We start from the raw sequence: 18,838 nt of genomic DNA, 5'->3' as shown, positions 1-18,838 counted from the left end.
TTGCTTATAGTAAAATACAAAAGAAGAGATAAACTGAAGAAGGAATTGTTAAGCAAAAGGAGCCAGAACTTAAACATTTGTAAAATTCTAAGCTTATCCATATTTCAAAAATAAGAAAGCTGTTTTGGCTAGACTATCACTTGATAAAAAGTTTATGGGGTTATATTAGTAGAAACATTGCCAGTTTAAACTGAAGGAGATAAATATGAGACAAAAATGAAGGAAAGCTTCTTATTGGATTTGACAGAATGGGACAATAGAACTATTTGGCTGTGAACATGTGCTGTTCTTCAAGAAGAGAGAAAAATTACCCTGAAAGTGATTCAGAAATCATCAGAGCCATTGCCTCAGTTTCAACATGCGAAATGGCCTCTCCCCAAAGCCCTGGGGGCAGGATTACCTGGAACCTGGTGGGTAGGTGCCTGACTTAGCAGAGTTATAGGAGCACAACCCTCCACCTACAACCACAGGAGTGATGCTACCACCCCAGTGGACCTGGAGGACACAGTATTCAACCAAGAGGATTGTTTTTGAGCCTTAAAATTTAATGACATTTGTTTTGCTAGGTTTTGGACTTGCATGGGACCCCATCGTCCTTTCTCCCCCTCTAATTTGTCCTTTTTGGAATGGAAATTTCTATCCTATGCCTATCCCACCACTGTGTTTTGGAAGCACAGAAATTGTCTGATTTCACAGTCACAGCTGGAGAGGAATTTTGCCTCAGGAGGAATCACACCTTGGGTCTCATTTATATCTGATTTAAATAATATTTAGAAGAGACTTTAGACTTTAGAATTGATGCTAGAATGAGTTAAGACTTTGGGAACTATTGAGATGGAATGAATGAGTTTTGCATGCAAGAAGGACATGGATTTTAGGGAGCCAGGGGTGGAATTCTATGGATTAAATCACGTTCCCTTCAAAATTCATATGTTGAAGATTTAATGTCCAATAAAAGTATATTTGGAGAGAGGGTGCTTAGAGGGTAATTAAGCTAAAAGTGAAGTCATAAGGTTAGAGTCTTTGTCTACTATGATAGGTGGAAGAAGAAGAAGAAGAAAGAAGAAGAAGAAGAAAGAAGAAGAAGAAGAAAGAAAGAAAGAAAGAAAGAAAGAAAGAAAGAAAGAAAGAAAGAAAGAAAGAAAGAAAGAAAGAAGAAAGAAAGAAAGAAGAAAGAAAGAAAGAAAGAAAACTCTATGTGCATGTACCAAGGAAAGACCATGCCAACACACAGTAAGAAGGCATCTGACAAGAAGAGAAATCAAAGAGGGGTGCCTGGGTGGCTCAGTCAGTTGAGCATCCAACTCTTGATTTCAGCTCAGGTCATGATCTCAGGGTCATGAGACTGAGCCCTGCATCAGGCTCCGTGCTCAGCACAGAGTCTGCTTGTCCCTCGCCCTCTGCTCCTCCTCCCTGTGCTCTCTCTCATTCTCTCTCTCTCCAGTAAATAAATAAACAAATAAAATCTTAGATAAAAAAAGAAGAGAAGTCAAAGAGAGAACACTCAACAGACACTGACCCTGCTGCATGTTGTTCTGGGACTTCTAGCCTTTAGAACTGGGAGAAAATTAATTTCTGTTGTTTAAGCCATCCAGTCTGTTACATGGTTATGGCACCTGAGAAGACTAAAACTCTCTCTATTGCTTTCTGTCTTTAATCTCAAACCAGATAATTCTTGCATATCCTTTCTTGACACATCTTGCTAAATTCTGCAAATAACAACCAATGCACATTATCAACATTCTGTTATCTAATCTCTCCTCCTAGAGTTCCAGGCTTAGTAGGTCTTTGGCCTGACTTCCAAGTGATCATGGTTGATACATTCACCCAATGTTTGCCACTACACTTGAGTTTCCATATGTCCAGTTGCCAATTTCAACTTCCTTGCTGCATACAATTTGATCACTAAGCCAGAGCCACATGTATATTTTTGGGTTAATTTATGGGTTATATTGGGTATATTTATGGGTTAATCCCACTTCAAAGTTCCAATCTCTAAATTCTCCAGTATAAAGTTAGCTGCCGTTACAAATACATACCAATATTTCTGTGACTTAAAACAGTAAAAGTTTATTTTTCACTCATTTAACAGTACAATGTGGGTATTCTTGGGCAGAAGGCAACTTTCCTCCACATGGTGACTCAAGGAAAACAGTATTTTTTAGTGCAAGCTGCTGGGATCTGAGAGACCTCTTCTAAAAAAGAGAAAGTAGGCAGACAGTCTCTCCCTTGCTGTCCTGCCCAGTGCTCCCTTGCAGTGTATTCAATAAACTTCTATCTCCTTTGTTCTGCCTTGGGTGAATTCTTACACCATCCACACCACTGGCTTCAACCTGATTAGGTCACCCCACGTTTGGTGGACCTCACACAGGGAAACTTTCCTGGCCCAGGGCTCTCTCCAGATTCTCTGGGAATTTCTTGGGACTTTCCCTCGGAAAATACTGACTCTAGTATTTCTTGGGGAACTGATGACCTCTGGCTGTGGTTCCTCCTAAGTAAGGATCTGAAGCCCCAGGGAGAACCAGCTCGACCCACACCTTGCCTGAAAGGGTGAGGGATTTCCCCTCTTGCCCTTTGGAGGGATCCTTCCCTCCCTCTCTTTTCTCTTTTTAGCCATTCGGCAACCTAACCGTAGTACTTCTCAAACAACTGAAGATCTCTGGCCAGGGCAGCTCCCCGGTGTGGTCTGAAGGTCTGAGAGTGAATAGGTTAGACTGTCCATGCCTGTGAGGGTGAAGGACTCTTTTTCCTCTGCTCTCTCACTCCATTCCCTTGAGGCCTCCATTCCCAACGTGTAGCACAGCTGGCAGTGGCAGTTCGCCCAGGGCAAATCCACACACAGTATGAACTCAGTTGGGACCCTTACTTGACGCTGGCTAACTCTCAGCAGCCTTACTTCTTTCAGCTCCCCCCCCACCTTTATTCCTTTGTTCCCACAGATCCAGTCACCTCCATGATCTATGGGCAAACACATTCCTGCATCTGAGTGACAACATGAGGTAAACTTCAGAGAATTTGCCACAAAACGCATGTGTAGACAATCTTTGTGCTTGTTGCTCTAAAGGTTATTCAAAAGGATCACCAGAGACAATTGAATTACAAACCAGAAATACCCATCTGATTCCCATTGCCTGTTCCCACTTCATCTGAGGATGCTTCAAGCCTGACATCTAAAAATCTCACTGGCAGCAATGGAGACCCAATAACAGCACTCAAGACTCAGTTTGTAATTTGTTCCATTAACTTATATTTTTCTTTTTTTTTCCATAAAGCTACCTCTTATTAATTACCTGATTGCTTGCGAAACAAAACAGAGCATATAATAGCTAAAACCACCTGCTACAAAATTAAGTCCTTAAATGACTCTCTAAATGGCATTACATTATTAAACACTGAAACAACTCAAATGCATAAAGCAGTCCTACAAAATGGGATTAGATATTTTAACTGCTATCATAAAAACAGAATGCTGTGCATACATTCCAGATTACCAGAAAAATATTTCTGGGTTTCTAACTGACATGAACACTCAAATAGGAAGGCTAGCTGACTCTGTCACACTCCTGCATAGAGTTATCACAAAAATTAATTGAGCTGATATATGTAAAATGCCTTGTGTAGTAATATATGTATACTGCCAGGCATATAGTAAACTCTTGATACAGCATATCGTCTATTATTATGCTGTTTACTCTTATTCATTTGTACTACTCCTCTTTTTCTACCTCTTATCCACTCTCTCTTTTACTGATTTTCTCTTGACTCTTTGGGGTCAAGGTTAATGTTGGGAAATATCTTCAAAAACACACATTTCACCCAAATTGGGTAGTCTTGCCTTAGATTGGTATATTACTTTCTCAGACTACTTAAATAACCCTGCTTGTTAAGGAATTTAGAACTATTTTCTAAAGACCAGATTCCAAACATTATAAGAGGACCACACAAAGCCAAGTCAAATTGGTTCTCCCAAATAGGGGATTACTTACCCAGTTCATAAACTTAGGGTGTTTTCTGCACACCAAGGACCTTTGTCCCAGAGGCCAGGAAAGCCTTTGTGTCCTTTCTTTGGGGGACTTAGTCTTCACGACCCAAGTCCTAATTATCAGCTCCAAAGTTACTTTCACCCTATTGTCCCAGCAGGCCTTGCATTCTTCACACAAATACTCTCTTAGTGCCTGTTCTTCTTCTTCTTCTTCTTTTTCTTCTTCTTCTTCTTCTTCTTCTTCTTCTTCTTCTTCTTCTTCTTCTTCTTCTTCTTCTTTTTTTAATATGGAGCACTTCATGAATTTGCATGCCATTCTTGCACAGGGGCCATGCTAATCTTCTCTGTAACATTAGCGGCTATTCTAATAGCTCAGTGTCCCTATGGCATATGTACACATTAGTATTGACTATGACTTATAATGCAAGCCTCCTCAGGTCAGGTCTATCATTCTGGAAAAGCCTTCATTTTTGTCTAAGTACCTTCTCCTTTCAACCACGAATCTCAGGCATGGCTTCCACTAAGGTATATCAGAGACTCCCTTGAGCTTGGTTCTCCAGGACAAACCATTTCTCCATATTCCAGGAGATACCAGACTGTGTGCATAAATTGCTTTTCTGTACTGTCCTCTCTGGGCAACAGATCTTAGCAGATACACCAGCCTTTGAGAAAGGAACTGACACCCTGCTCTTACCCTTTTTCTTCTACCTGTTTTGACTGAGCCCCAGGAAGAAAGGATAAAAGAAACTCCATAAAAGTTATAGGAACTTTGTCTCAATCCCTGAGAGTCATCATGGAAATCTGAGAGCTGTGTGGATAAGCCAAACATCCAGTATAATTCTGTTGCAGGAGAATAATAATGGCTGAGAAATCTTAAGATGCATGTGCATGAGGACAACCTCAAAGAGACCCTGGTATCCTTGTGTGGTGTGGAGGGAAAGTCTCTCATGTCCCTGGGGGAGGGAGTACAAAAGGTTGAAGGAGGACAAGGAAATCAAAAGAGAATTTGAAATTGGCAACAAGACAATACATTAAGGAGTCCCTGTGAACTGAGGGTCATGGCAGAACAGGAAAAAACTCAACTGATGTCTGTAGGGATGGACAGCAGCCAGTATGTAAGGAAAATATCACCAGAAGCCAATATGAACAGATACTAACCATTTCAGACAATAAGCCTCTCCCCTGTTATCAGGGAAATACATGACTGAGCCCCCTTCCTTCTATGTTATAGTTAAATCATTGTGGGGGTTGGAAAGGAGAAAAAAAGGTGGAAGAAAGCCTTGAACTTAGCTATGTGTTTGCCCAAAAGAGAGAAGAAAAGTTTGTAAGTGACTGAACTTGCCTTGTAGTGACCAGATACATTTCTGTGTTATATAAGGACAAAGTGGTCAAAAGCCAAGTTTGGTGATGTTATCAGAAAATAAATCAATATTTTTAGAGGGAGGAGAAAGATGGCAGAGGAGTAGGAGACCTAAATTTCGTCTGGTCCCAGGAATTCAGCTAGATAGTTATCAAATCATTCTGAACACCTACAAACTCAACAGTAGATTGAAGAAAAGAATAGCAGCAATTCTATGAACAGAAAAGCAACTACTTTTTGGAAGGTCTCTTCTGATTTGTTTAGTGTATATTTTTCTGGGGTTGTTGTTACACTTGTAACATTTTGTTCTCTCACTCATCTATTCTTCTCTGGACAAAATGACAAAATGGAAAAACTCACCTCAAAAAAAAAGAACAAGGGGCAGTACCGACTGCCAGGGACCTAATCAATATGGACATTAATAAGATGCCAGAACTAGAGTTCAGCATAATGATTATAAAGACACTAGCTTGGCTTGAAAAAAGCATAGAAGATACTGAAGAATCCCTTTCTGGAGAAATAAAAGAACTAAAATCTAACGAAGTTGAAATCAAAAAGGCTATTAATGAGGTGCAATCAAAAATGGAGGCTCTAACTGCTAGGATAAATGAGGCAGAAGAGAAAATTAGTGATACAGAAGACCAAATAATGGAGAATAAGGAAGCTGAGAAAAAGAGAGAGAAAAATACTGGATCATGAGGGGAGAATTCGAGAGATAAGTGATACCATAAGACAAAACAATATTAGAATAATCAGGATCCCAGAAGAAGAAAGAGAGGGGCAGAGGTATATTAGAGCAAATTATAGTGGAGAACTTCCCTAATTTGGGGAAGGAAACAGGCATCAAAATCCAGGAGGCACAGAGAACACCCCTCAAAATAAATAAAAATAGGTCAACACCCCGACATCTAATAGTAAAACTTACAAGTCTCAGAGACAAAGAGGCAATCCTGAAAGCAGCTCAGGACAAGAGGTCTGTAACCTATAACAGTAGAAACATTAGATTGGCAACAGACTTATCCACAGAGACCTGGCAGGCCAGAAAGGACTGAAATGATATATTTGGGACACTAAATGAGAAAAATATGCTGCCAACAATACTATATCCAGTTAGGCTGTCATTGAAAATAGAAAGAGAGATAAAAACCTTCCAGGACAAACAAAAACTAAAAGAATTTGCGATCACCAAACCAGCCCTACAAGAAATATTGACAGGGGTCCTCTAAGCAAAGAGAAAGCCTAAAAGTAACATAGACCAGAAAGGAACACAGACAATATACAGTAACAGTCACCTTACAGGCAATACAATGACACTAAATTCATATCTTTCAATAGTTACACTGAATGTAAATGGGCTAAATGCCCCAATTAAAAGACACAGGGTATCAGATTGGATAAAAAAACAAGACCCATTGATATGCTGTCTGCAAAAGACTCATCTTAGACCCAAAGATACCTCCAGATTTTAAGTGAGGGGGTGGAAAACCATTTACCATGCTAGTGGACACCAAAAGAAAGCTGGGGTGGCAATCCTTATACCAGACAAATTAGATTTTAAACCAAACACTATAATAAGAGATGAGGAAAGACACTATATCATATTTAAAGGGTCTATACTACAAGAAGATTTAACAATTTTAAATATTTATGCCCCTAACATGGGAGCAGCCAATTATATAAGCCAATTAATAACAAAATCAAAGAAACACATTGACAATAATACAATAATAGCAGAGGACTTTAACACCCCCCTCACTGAAATGGACAGATCATCTAAGCAGAAGATCAACAAGGAAATAAAGGCTTTAAATGACATACTGGACCAGATGGACTTCACAGATATATTCAGAAAATTCCATCCCAAAGCAACAGAATGCACATTCTTCTCTAGTGTCCATGGAACATTCTCCAGAATAGATCACATCTTGGGTCACAAATCAGGTCTCAACCAGTACCAAAAGATTGGGATCATTCCCTGCATATTTTTGGACCACAATGCTTTGAAACTAGAACTCAATCACAAGAGGAAAGTCAGAAAGAACTCAAATACATGGAGGCTAAAGGGCATCCTACTAAAGAATGAATGGGTCAACCAGGAAATTAAAGAAGAATTAAAAAAATGTATGGAAACAAATGAAAATGAAAACACAACTGTTCAAAATCTTTGTGATGTAGCAAAGGTGGTCGTAAGAGGAAAGGATATAACAATGCAACCCTTTCTCAAGAAACAAGAAAGGTCTCAAGTACACAACCTAACCCTATACCTAAAGGAGCTGGAGAAAAAACAGCAAATAAAGCCTAAATGCAGCAGAAGAGACATAATAAAGATCAGAGCAGAAATCAATGAAATAGAAACCAAAAGAACAGGTGAACAGATCAACGAAACTAGGGGCTGGTTCTTTGAAAGAATTAATAAGATTGATAAACCCCTGGCCAGGCTTATCAAAAAGAAAAGAGAAAGGACCCAAATAAATAAAATCATGAATGAAGGAGGACAGATCCCAACCAACACCAAAGAAATATAAACAGTTACAGGAACATATTATGAGCAACTATATGCCAGCAAATTAGACAATCTGGAAGAAATGGATGCATTCCTATAGATGTATAAACTACCAAAACTGAACCAGGAAGAAATAGAAAACCTGAACAGACCCATAACCAGCAAGGAAATTGAAGCAGTAATCAATAATCTCCCAACAAACAAGAACCCAGGGCCAGATGGCTTCCCAGGTGATTTCTACGAAACATTTAAAGAAGAATTAATACCTGTTCTTCTGAAACTGTTCCAAAAAAAATAGAAATGGAAGAAAAAAAAATGGAAGAAAACTTCCAAACTCATTTGATGAGGCCAGCATATGTCAGGAAACAACAGATTTTGGCAAGAATGCGGAGAAAGGGGAACCCTCCTACACTCTTGGTGGGAATGCAAGCTAGTGCAGCCACTCTGGAAAACAGTATGGAGGTTCATAAAAAAGTTGAAAATAGAGATACCCTACAACCCAACAATTGCACTACTGGGTATTTACCCCAAAGATACAAATGTAGTGATCTGAAGGGGCACGTGCACCCCAATGTTTACAGCAGCAATGTCCACAATAGCCAAACTATGGAAAGAGACTAGATGTCCACCGACAGATGAATGGGTAAAGAAAATGTGGTATATATAGATACAATGGAATATTATGCAGCCATCAAAAGTGAAATCTTACCATTTGCAACGATGTGTATGAACTAGAGGGTATTATGCTAAGCGAAATAATCAGAGAAAGACAATTATCATATGATCTCACTGATATGTGGGATTTGAGAAACAAGACAGAGAATCATAGGGAAAGGGAGGGAAAGATAAAAGAAGACAAAACCAGAAAGGTAAACAAACTATAAGAGACTCTTAATCTAAGGAAACAAACTGAGGGTTGTTGGAGTGGAGGGGGGTGGGAGGGATGGAGTGGCTGGGTGATGGACATTGGGGAGGGTATGTGCTATGGTGAGTGCTGTGAATTGTGTAAGACTGATGAATCACAGACCTGTACCCCTGAAACAAATAATACAGTATATGTTAATTAAAAAAGAAAAAAAGAAAAGAAATCAATATTTTTAACTTCTATAAGCTACTTCAGGGAATATCCTCAAACTAACTACATTTGTCAGGGTTCTCAAGAGAAACAGAACCCCTATTTATATAAATATAATACACATGAGATTTATTTATTTATTTATTCATTTTAGGGTATTGGCTCACATGATTTTGGAAATTGGCAAGTCTGAAATCTACAAAGCAGGTTGGCAGAATGGCCAGAGAAGAGTTGATACTGTAGTCCCATGTTCAAAAGCAGTCCAAAGGTAGAACTCCTTCCTGTCCCCACAACTCTGAGCTCTGTAGGGTTGCAGGTCATAATCACCAAAGGCAAACACTTCTGCCACAAAACTCAGCAAAAATCACATCAAACTGTAAGCTATGGATGCTTCCTGGACACTGCAGGATTCTTTTGTTCAGGAAATAGCCTGAATAACCATCTGTTGTCACCATTCTACAGACATGGGATAGACCCCTGCCCCAAACTGTGTTCAGATGTCAAGACTGGTGATGCCACACACACACCAAGAGAATGTTAAAGTGTTAATACTTACATAATGAGGCTTTTTCAGGAAAGCAGGGCAAGCTACCTAAGCTGGTCCAAAAATGGCTTGAGAAATCAGGGAAAGGAAACTGACTTGGGGTTTTCATGGTGATTAGGGGATGGGAAGTCCTTTATGCAGGTGGAGGCTTGCATGGTTTGAACCTCCCACTGGCACCAAAGAAAGGGACATCTTGACTTTCTTATCATTTTTCCAGATGTGGAGGAAAAGGGGAAGAAAAAGAGGTGAGGCTTAAAAGATGTCAGCAGTCAAACATCAAAAAATGGTGTCAAACTCTTTATTGCACCATGTGCACAGGGGGAATTAACCTTGGTCATCAGGAGGAAGAAATGTCGCTATATGATGGAGGCAAGCTAAATATGCTTGGCTCCCAAGCAATCCACATAGGGGGTCTCTTGGTACTCTTCTGCCCAATTTTGGTAGGAAATGGACATTAGCAATAACTTTGGCCAGAGAAGAGCATGGTAACCAGCCTTTGTCAGGGCTGAGGGTCTCAGTCTACACAGACCAGGTGAGAGGAAGGGGAATCTAGAATGGATAGTGGGGAACACTGGAGGATCTTCTTTCTGGACTTAAAGGAAAAAGTAGATTTTAGCAGCATAAGGAGTGGATATTATTGGACATGGAGGTGCACCATACAAATTTCTTTTCAAGAAAGGACTTATTCCAGATTCTAGGGGTCTTATCAGTAGAAAGTCTTCATCTTTTAGTCCCTTCAAAGACAGCCTCAGCTGCAGAAAGACATCTGGCCCATATCCAATGACTGATTGAGGTGGGTGTGTAAAGGCCCAACCATTACATCAATCCCAAGTATACTCTCTAATAAACATTCTGTACTATAAACTCTGTTTCAGAGTCTGCTTCCCAGAGAATATAACCTGCAACATCCCCACTACTGCTATCAATTTCTGTATTACTTGGGATAAGGCTAGTGTTATGGACTGAATGCGTGTGCCCCCTCCCAATTCATATGCTGCTACCCTAAACACCAGTGTGGCTATATTTGGAATGAGGAAATAATTAAGGTTAAACAAGGTCATAAGCGTGAGGCCCTAATCTGGTAAGATTCATATCCTTGCAAAAAGAGATACCTGAGAGCTTACTCTTTCTCTCTTTCTGCCTCTCTCTCTCTCTCACTCTCTCTCTCTCTCTCCACACACACACACACACACACACACACACACACACACACACACACACACAGGAGGAAAGGGCATGTGAGGGCATAGCATGGAGGTTGCAACCAGGAAGAGAACTCACACCAGAAATGAAATTTGCCAGGGTCTTGATCATAGACTTCTAGCCTCCAGAATTGTGAAAAAATAAATTTCTCTCTTTTAAGCCAATCAGTTTGTGGAATTTTGTTATGGCAGCCTGATCAGACTAATAGCCAGGCTGCTTAGTAAATGGACTCAGCAATAAATCAGATTCTTGAAGAAGATAGAAGTTTATTTCTCCTCACCCAATCATCTGGAATAAACATCTTAGGTCAGTGGGCAGTTCTCCTTCATGAAAGTATTTAGATATCAAGGTCTCTTCCATCCCATTTTTCTGCCAAGGCAGATATTTTAACCTACAGTCCATAGAACCTTCAAGGAAGTCTGAATATCTATAAATCCTTAGAGGATCAATAAATTTGTTTATGAAAACCTTCATCTTGGGACACCTGGGTGGCTCAGTCAGTTAAGTGTCTGCCTTCGGTCAGGTCATGATCTTGAGGTCCTGGGATCGAGTCCCACATTGGGCTCCTTGCTCAGCAGGGAGCCTGCTTCTCCCTCTGCCTGCTGCTCCCCCTGCTTGTGCTTTCTGTCTCTCTCTCACACACAAAAATAAATAAATTCTTTAAGAAAAAAGAAAAGAAAAACTTCATCTCAATTTTACCAACTTCCAGCCATAATCTAGCATTTTATTCATTTATGAATGTGGGCCACAAGCCAAAGTAGTGGCAGCTGTACCTGTAATTCTGTCACATGTAAAATTCACATAATTTCAAAGTATATTATTAGTGTTTAAGATATCTTGAAATATCTTGAATATTATTTTGGAAGTAATGTATTTATTACAACTGTCACAAGATCTTATTAATATGTTGTTGTGGAAACACACATATTATATCTGTAATATTAATTGTATTATTTTAAAATGTATTTATTTCAATATTACTGATGGCCTTTGTAATCCTAATTTTTTTTGGCATTTAAAATATTATTCCAAAAAGAGGCACATATATTACACTAGACTGCCAAAGAACTCTTCATCTGCTTGGTGGCCAAACTGAATCATAAGTCCACAATCCAGATCAAAGGAGATAGAACATGAAGGAGGTACCCAACTGTTGTAATGTCCTGGTCAGTAAATGTCACACATCACTTACACTCATGTTCCATCAGTGAGGACTTAGCTTTATGGCTACACCTAGCTGCAAGGGTGGCTAGGAAATATAGTATATCAGGGAAGTCATGTGATTCTATCATAATAGAAAATGGTAAATAAAGTTGGTAAATTCCATACAATCCATAACGTTACCTTCTTGTACTTCATTCTTCAATAAGTTTTCTTCTTTTGTTTTAAAACTTTATCCATAGATTCTGTTAGTTTTTCTGTGTAGACAGGTTTGTTTTCTCCTTTCTATCTCATCCTTTGTAATCTTTATTTCTTTTTCTTGTCTTGTTGCATTGACTAAGACCTCCAGAAAAATTATAAATAGAAGCAATACTATAGAGAATTCTTGTCTTGATTCCAGTTTAGTAGAAATTCTGCTAAGAACTTTAACTATTAAGTGAGATATTTCCTACAGGTATTTTATGGATAACCCTTATGAGGTTGAAGAATTTATCTTCTATTCCTAGTTTGCTATAGAGAGCTGAGATTTATTAAGTGAAGAGTGGTAGTCCTTCATGAAATGGTAGGCCACAGGAATGAGTGATTTGAATGAGGTTTAGTTTCTAATGAGATACATAAATTACTTGAAGGATGGTGTCTTGGTAATTCCTGACTTCCCTCGATATTTCTTTCTCCCAGAGTAACCTCTGATTAAACACATTTTGGAAGATTTAAGAAGGGGCTGGTATGGCATTTACTCTGGCCTCTGGAGGTAGGGCCTGAACTAGGGAACATGAATCTGCAAACCAAGAGACCCACACTACAACCTTGGTTCTGATCCAGGTCACTGTCTCATGTTGACCAACAGGAATAACAACTATTTACAAGAATTTTTATCAGGTGCCTGGCTCTGTGATGAGCACATTACATATGTTGCTGCATGGAATGTTCACAAAATCCTGACACGGATATTATGTGTTTCCATTTTACAGATGAGGAAAATAAGGTGTAGGGTTTAAGTATCTTTTCCAAGATTACAAAACAGTATAAGTAGCAGAGCCGATTGCTGTGTAATTTCAGTGAAACTAAACTCCATGTTAGCAATAAGTTTTCTGTACCACAAGTTGCTTTCCCTCTCTGGGCTTTCAATTGCTTATCCACAAAAATCAATATGTAAACTATACCAGGAGTAAGCAAATCTCCATGCAAATGGGTCTAATAAGAAAACACTAGAATGTTTGTGGGCTACATGCTTTTCTAAACATAATTATTTATTTTGGCCTGGAAGCACAGTATCTGCAAAAGCACTTATGCATTTGTTATTATTTCTCTGCTGCTGAAGAGTTTCACCTTAGGGCTAGAATTTCAGACACTACATCATTAACACTAACTGTGCCATTTATGTGTACTGAATTCTAATACTGGGGCTTTGAATACATATTGTCTAAGATGAAATCTAGTTTGGTGAGGAGGGGTGGGATGGCCTACACAGGTAAGGGGAAGAATCTGGGGATAGGGAAGTATCAAATTTCAGTAAGAATCAAGACAAAAAGAAAGACTAACCAGGAGATTTGCACTTGAGCAAGTGAGACAGGGATGCAATATTTGGAAAGGAGTCTGATTAGGATACAGAAGATGAAGGCTATGAGCTATGGTATGAATGAATGACTTTCTTTTTCCAATCCAAGTTTATAAATTAACAAAAAGGAAACATTTGGGGGGGGTGGGTTTGTACAGGGAAATTTGTCTCTTTTTCTCTTTTGTCCCATACTTGTTAGGTCAAAAATGTCAGATCCCTAGCAGTAGCTGTCAGTCTGTTACTCAGCCCTGGAGTGGAAGCACCATTTTACAACCCAACAATGGCAGTTCTAGCAAGAATCATTATTAGAATCTTGTTAGAATAATGGGGTATGAGGGTCTGACCTGAATTTGAACTATTCTTCAGAGGGCAGAAGAGGATGCACTTGCCAGCTCAGTCAAATTCCTTGGAGCTAACTAACTTGTGGGGTTGTGGAGGGCAGGCATTTTGACAAAGAGGAATGCACTGACATGGTATCTTTTTGTGCTTTGGGTAATGAGTCATTCATTGACTATCTGAATATTTGGTTATAGGAGTGACCTCTTTCACACCCAATGCAGTTGGGATAGGGTCCAATCTTCATCCCTGCATAAAGGAAAGCACGTCCAAGCCCGTATTGATCACATCAAGCCATACTATTTATTTATTTCTTATTGCAACAAGCACATGCAATTAGCCAACAGCTTATTTCCCAATTATATTTCCGTTGGGTCCACAACTTTCCCTAGAAAGAGAATGCTCCTGGTGCTTTTCTCCAAAATCAACAGCAGAAAGGATCTATCAAATTGGATGATAGGGTGAAGGAGAGTTATCTCAGGCTGAACCAGGAATCTGACTTCAGGGACAACTACAGCTTCAGTTCCCCTTTCACCAATGTGCAGCACAGCCTTGTGGGCAGCCTGTGAGGAGGGGAAGAACAAACACTGCTGATCCCAAGTAACAGGAAAAGTCTTTGGAACAGTTTGGAAGCAGGAAAGGAAAAGGAAAGACAGGGTTACCCCTTTATCACACTGTTGATGGTGCTTGAATATGAAGGCTACTTGGCTAAGTGTAGTCACTCAGTATGGTGATTTTAGAGCTAGCTGTCAGGGAGCCACCAATTTTTCCATGGCTTTCTGCCTCTAGAAATCACATTTTATGCTTTTCTCTTCCCCCACCACCTCCTCCAGAGCTCTATCTCACCAGAATTAATTCTCATCATTAAGGTCTTCTATCAGAATTGTTTTAGGACATGAAGGTAAGGATGAAATTAACTGTCACAGTGACTTGTTGGGGGTAATGAGAATGACTGTAGAGTCAATCTGGCATAGGAAGAGTCATTCTGCCTCTCTGGGTTTCAGAATCCTCATTAATTAAATGAGAGAATTGAATGAACTGACTCTTAATGCCTTTCCAGTTCATACATTCAAGGAACTCCAATCTATCAACTTACACTGGAAAATTTAAGACCGTTGTCCCCCGTAAGTCCAAGAAAATTGGCATTATCAGCAAAGGCATCCTGGATGCCCATCTTCAGAAAGATGGCTCCAAGGTCATATGTGGCAGAAATGGAAAACTTTGGAACAAACAAGTCAATCCACCTGTAGGGGAAAGGGAAAGGTAACACATGGTTATCAGCACACCAAGCTCATGATTCCTTTCCTGTTTGTCGCCGTTGTATTATATAAGGCTCTGCTTCTCCCCTAGGTTTTGTCAACAATTGCTATTCAGGTCAACACATGGTGTCAGCACCTCAGAATTTATCCTGAAATAAATGAACTCTATTTCCACCAATATTGGACTATAGCACTGGAAGTAGGGAGCTGTGTCTCATTTATAGTAAAAAAAAGAAACATCTCTGGGGTGTTGGCCAAGGTTGGGGAGTCAACAACATGAATGTCAATTGGTAGCACCTGGAAATGTCCATGGTTTTCCATTTAACACTCCCAGCCAATATGGCTGCTCATCTACTTCTTAATGTCAAAATCCTACCAACCCCTAAGCTCTAACTGGCTTCTAGGAAGACATCAATTTAGTAGCTGACTGGCTTTGGAGAGTTCATTTTCTCTTTCTAGCCCTGACTCTTCACTTGAAAAAATCCCTATGTTACTATCTTCTTTGCAGGTTTGTTGATGTGCTTAAATGAAATGAAGTAGTGAAGTATGTAAAGTGCTTGGCAAAGGGACTGACACAGAGTATGATCTAGGTATACTTTAGTAGTCATCACACAGCTATTAAGTGGTTTGGGGTAATTCTCCCGCCTCTGAGTTTCTGCTGAACTCTGTCTCACCTGTAATATCATGCCCACCCTTTACTTCTCACACCATCTAAGATGTTTACCCCTTCTGCAGTAAGCGGTTCCACTTCTTCAGTGTTTTAGATGACATGGACCCTTCCACCCACTCCATCTGACCCTCTTTGGGAAGGACAAAGAGTGCCAGAGCATTCTTGCTGTAGTCCATTTGAAGCACTGTGCAGTTCAGCTCCGTATCCACCAGGTGATAGTATTGTTCCATCTGGTGCATCATGGGCACTTGCACTGTTGTGGTTTTGTCCACTGAGAAGCTGGAACCCTCTTCTGTCTTGAATGGATCAAAAGGATTTGCCCACTGGGCTTAAAATACAGAGAGAAAAGAGTTCTTTTTTTTAAAACCAGTATTAATGCTAGTGTTACTTTTTCCATCAGTTATCTCATTTGGTAATTAAGACCACCACAGAGGTAGATACCTACTGTCAGCCAGTTTTACAAGTGAGTGAAGACCAGGGAGAGAAAGTCACTTTACATGGTCTCCCAGCTAGCCCATGGCAGAGCCAGGAGTCACACCCAGGACTGTTGGACTCCATGCTCAACAGCTGTTCCATCTATGTCCAAAACCACTATACTTACACTAAACCCATCAGAGCCACAGTTTCTTCTTCCATAAAAAGGTATAAGCACATCCAACACACAGAGTGAAATGAGACAACAGATCTGTCCTGCCGTTTTATCCGTCTACAAGTGTGTGGTTTGTGGCCAAGAATTGTTCACTCCTCCACCAAACATGGCTGACATGTGCTGTAGAACCAGGAGAAATCATTTGGGCACAACACCTTCAGAAAAGAGTCACATGTTTCTTGTTGTTACAAGCATGAGCTTTAGAATCAGACAAACCTTGGTGGGAATACCAGCTCTGAAACTCATTAGCTGTGAACTTGGGCCCTTATGAGGATTAGATGAGACAATGTGTGCAAACCACACATGTAGCATGGTGCTTAGCACATAGTGGGTGCATTGTACATGATAGAAATATTTATATAACATGCCCAAGAATGCACAGCAAGTGAGGGTCATAGTAGGGTTTAAACCCAAGTCTATTTACCTTCCAAGCACAAGCTCGTCCAACCAAATCTTTTAGAAACCATGATTCTCTAGCTAGATGTGAGCAGGATGTTCATACCATTGTCACTCACCTCTCTGAGAGTGCCCTCTCCCTAGAAATTTCCTGGGTTCATCCACAGAGCTATGTGTCCCTCCTGGAAGATCCAAAACTACACACAGCAATGTACTGTGGATCAGGTCACTGTGGTATGAGGGACACCTACTGATGCCAGTGAGAAGAGACTATGAGCTCCCCAGGGAACCCCACCAAATTATGGGAACACTGAGCTAAGAATGCATATCTTAGAGCCTTACCTTTAAAGTGAATATAGCTCACCAGGACCATGATGGTGTTTGGTTTGAGGTCTTGAACGAGGCCTACAACTTTCCCTTTGGTTTGCTTCTCCACATGACTGTTGATCTCCTGCTGGGCTGCAGAAACATTGGAGAAGTCGGTAGAAAATACCTCAGTCGCATAGAGGCTCTTGACATCATCCAAGAACTGTGCCAGTGGTTTCAGTTGCTTCCCAATGAAGAAGGTATTTCCCATTTGTAATTCTAACTCTTTCTTTGGAAAATTCAGTGAACAGATCAGGTGCTGGAAGCCCTGCTGGATCTCTGCCATCGGGGTGTCTGTAAGGTTAAACCCCAAGCTTTCCAGTATTTGAGTTTGGGTGCTGTAGTAAGCCCCAAAAGAGAGCATGGCCAAAGCTGCAGAAATGCTCACAGGGGAAAAGAAGATGTTCTGATCTGGGGTCTCCGTAGTGAACCTCCGGTACAGGTTAAATGCAAAGTCAGCATTGATGGATGACATCTTATAGAAAGTGGCATTTTGTTGGGAGGAACTGCAGGTGGTTACTTTGCCTTCAGATCTGTTAGGTGGTGCACAATGAAGTTCAAGTACCAAGAGAACCAGATAGAGGAACACTGGCATTTTGGAAGGAAGATAATCTATAAGAGATAAGGTGAGAGAACCATTGGGGGTTCTCAGCTGGAAGAAAAGCCTTAGCCAGAAACATAATAATTGTCCATCATGATTAGTAAAACAATAGAAAATATTGAATGGTGTGCTCACCAGGGGCTGTGTGGAGGCCTCTCTGCTCTGAACAACTGAAGACACATCTAATAGGGACAGAGAGTAGGAAAGGTGGCTTGCTGGGGCCATCAATGGCATGGACTGTCTTTCAAATGTACTAGCAACACATGAAAACTCTGTGAGGAAATTACATTTATGAAAAATTATTTTTTATTTCAACCAGAGGCAGCCTTTTAGAGAGGGAGGTATCCTTTGATAAAACTAGAACTCCCTCTGCTTATGTTAATTTTTGTAAATTAGAATTTAGGATTTTTTTTAATTTAGCATTTTTCTTAAAATAAAATCTTCAAGAGATTAGATGAGAGAATATCTGTACATTCCTTTGGATAACAGACAAAGGAGAATAACTTTCAAACAATATTTTCGTTGGGATGGAAGGTTTAAGGAGCCATGTAAAAGATAATGAGCTGAAATTAAAACATCAATGCAATGCACAGAAGCCAAAGAAATATTTCCAAACAACAGAAAGATGAAAGTGTAACTTTTTTGCAGTTTAGATCCCTCTCACCACCAGTATTATCTAAAGAGTTATTTCTAAATTACAAGACATCTTAACACTATTATTCTTACACTTACTCATGTTATTTTTTTATTATTAGAATAGAAGCCAAAAAATATGGTGTAGTATTCTCTGAGCCTGGAAAGGTACAAGGCAGTGGAGTAAAGATTTTGGCTGTGGAATCCAGTGACCATGGACATGAGTGATCAGAAGGAAAAGATCCATAGAGTCAGGACAGAAGTTCTTACTCAGTCCTCCATCCTTTTCCTGAGTGATCTCATCCACTCCTAGGAACTCATCTGCCACCACCCAAAACTACATACTCTAGTACAGATGACTATCCTGTGTTACCAGATATTTGTCCAACTGCCTACTGGATATAGCCACCAGAATGTCCCACACATACTTCAGTTTCAATTTGGAAATCTCAAAGTTTCCAAAGGTAAATATAACATCTCCCTAGCTCTCAAGCCTGCTCCTTCATCTTCATTCTATATCACTATCTACTGAGACTCCCATG

General features: G+C 40.0%; 1 protein-coding gene and 1 pseudogene across 1 annotated transcript; both read right to left on the bottom strand.

The window, feature by feature from the left end:
* Nucleotides 1–4,263: 4,263 nt before the first annotated feature.
* Nucleotides 4,264–4,354, bottom strand: LOC118535054 (U6 spliceosomal RNA; annotated as a pseudogene).
* Nucleotides 4,355–14,081: 9,727 nt separating this feature from the next.
* SERPINA7 (serpin family A member 7) lies at nucleotides 14,082–17,657 on the bottom strand. Its single transcript, XM_036091253.2, has 4 exons — nucleotides 17,039–17,657; nucleotides 15,706–15,979; nucleotides 14,819–14,966; nucleotides 14,082–14,285 (listed from the first exon to the last, which is right to left on the bottom strand). Exons 1-4 carry the CDS (start codon nucleotides 17,655–17,657, stop codon nucleotides 14,082–14,084), a joined length of 1,245 nt encoding a protein of 414 aa, XP_035947146.2.
* Nucleotides 17,658–18,838: the final 1,181 nt, after the last annotated feature.

The sequence above is a fragment of the Halichoerus grypus genome, chromosome X (assembly GCF_964656455.1).
Source record: "Halichoerus grypus chromosome X, mHalGry1.hap1.1, whole genome shotgun sequence".
Classification (NCBI taxonomy): Eukaryota; Metazoa; Chordata; class Mammalia; order Carnivora; family Phocidae; genus Halichoerus; species Halichoerus grypus.
This window is presented reverse-complemented; position numbering and strand designations above follow the sequence as displayed.

Coding starts and splice junctions, on each gene's coding strand:
- SERPINA7 (XM_036091253.2), bottom strand. CDS start 17,657: ATGCCAGTGTTCCTCTATCTGGTTCTCTTGGTACTTGAACTTCATTGT. Junction 15,980..17,038: donor GAGCTATATTCACTTTAAAG/GTAAGGCTCTAA, acceptor CTGTATTTTAAG/CCCAGTGGGCAAATCCTTTT. Junction 14,967..15,705: donor AACCGCTTACTGCAGAAGGG/GTAAACATCTTA, acceptor TTTCCCCTACAG/GTGGATTGACTTGTTTGTTC.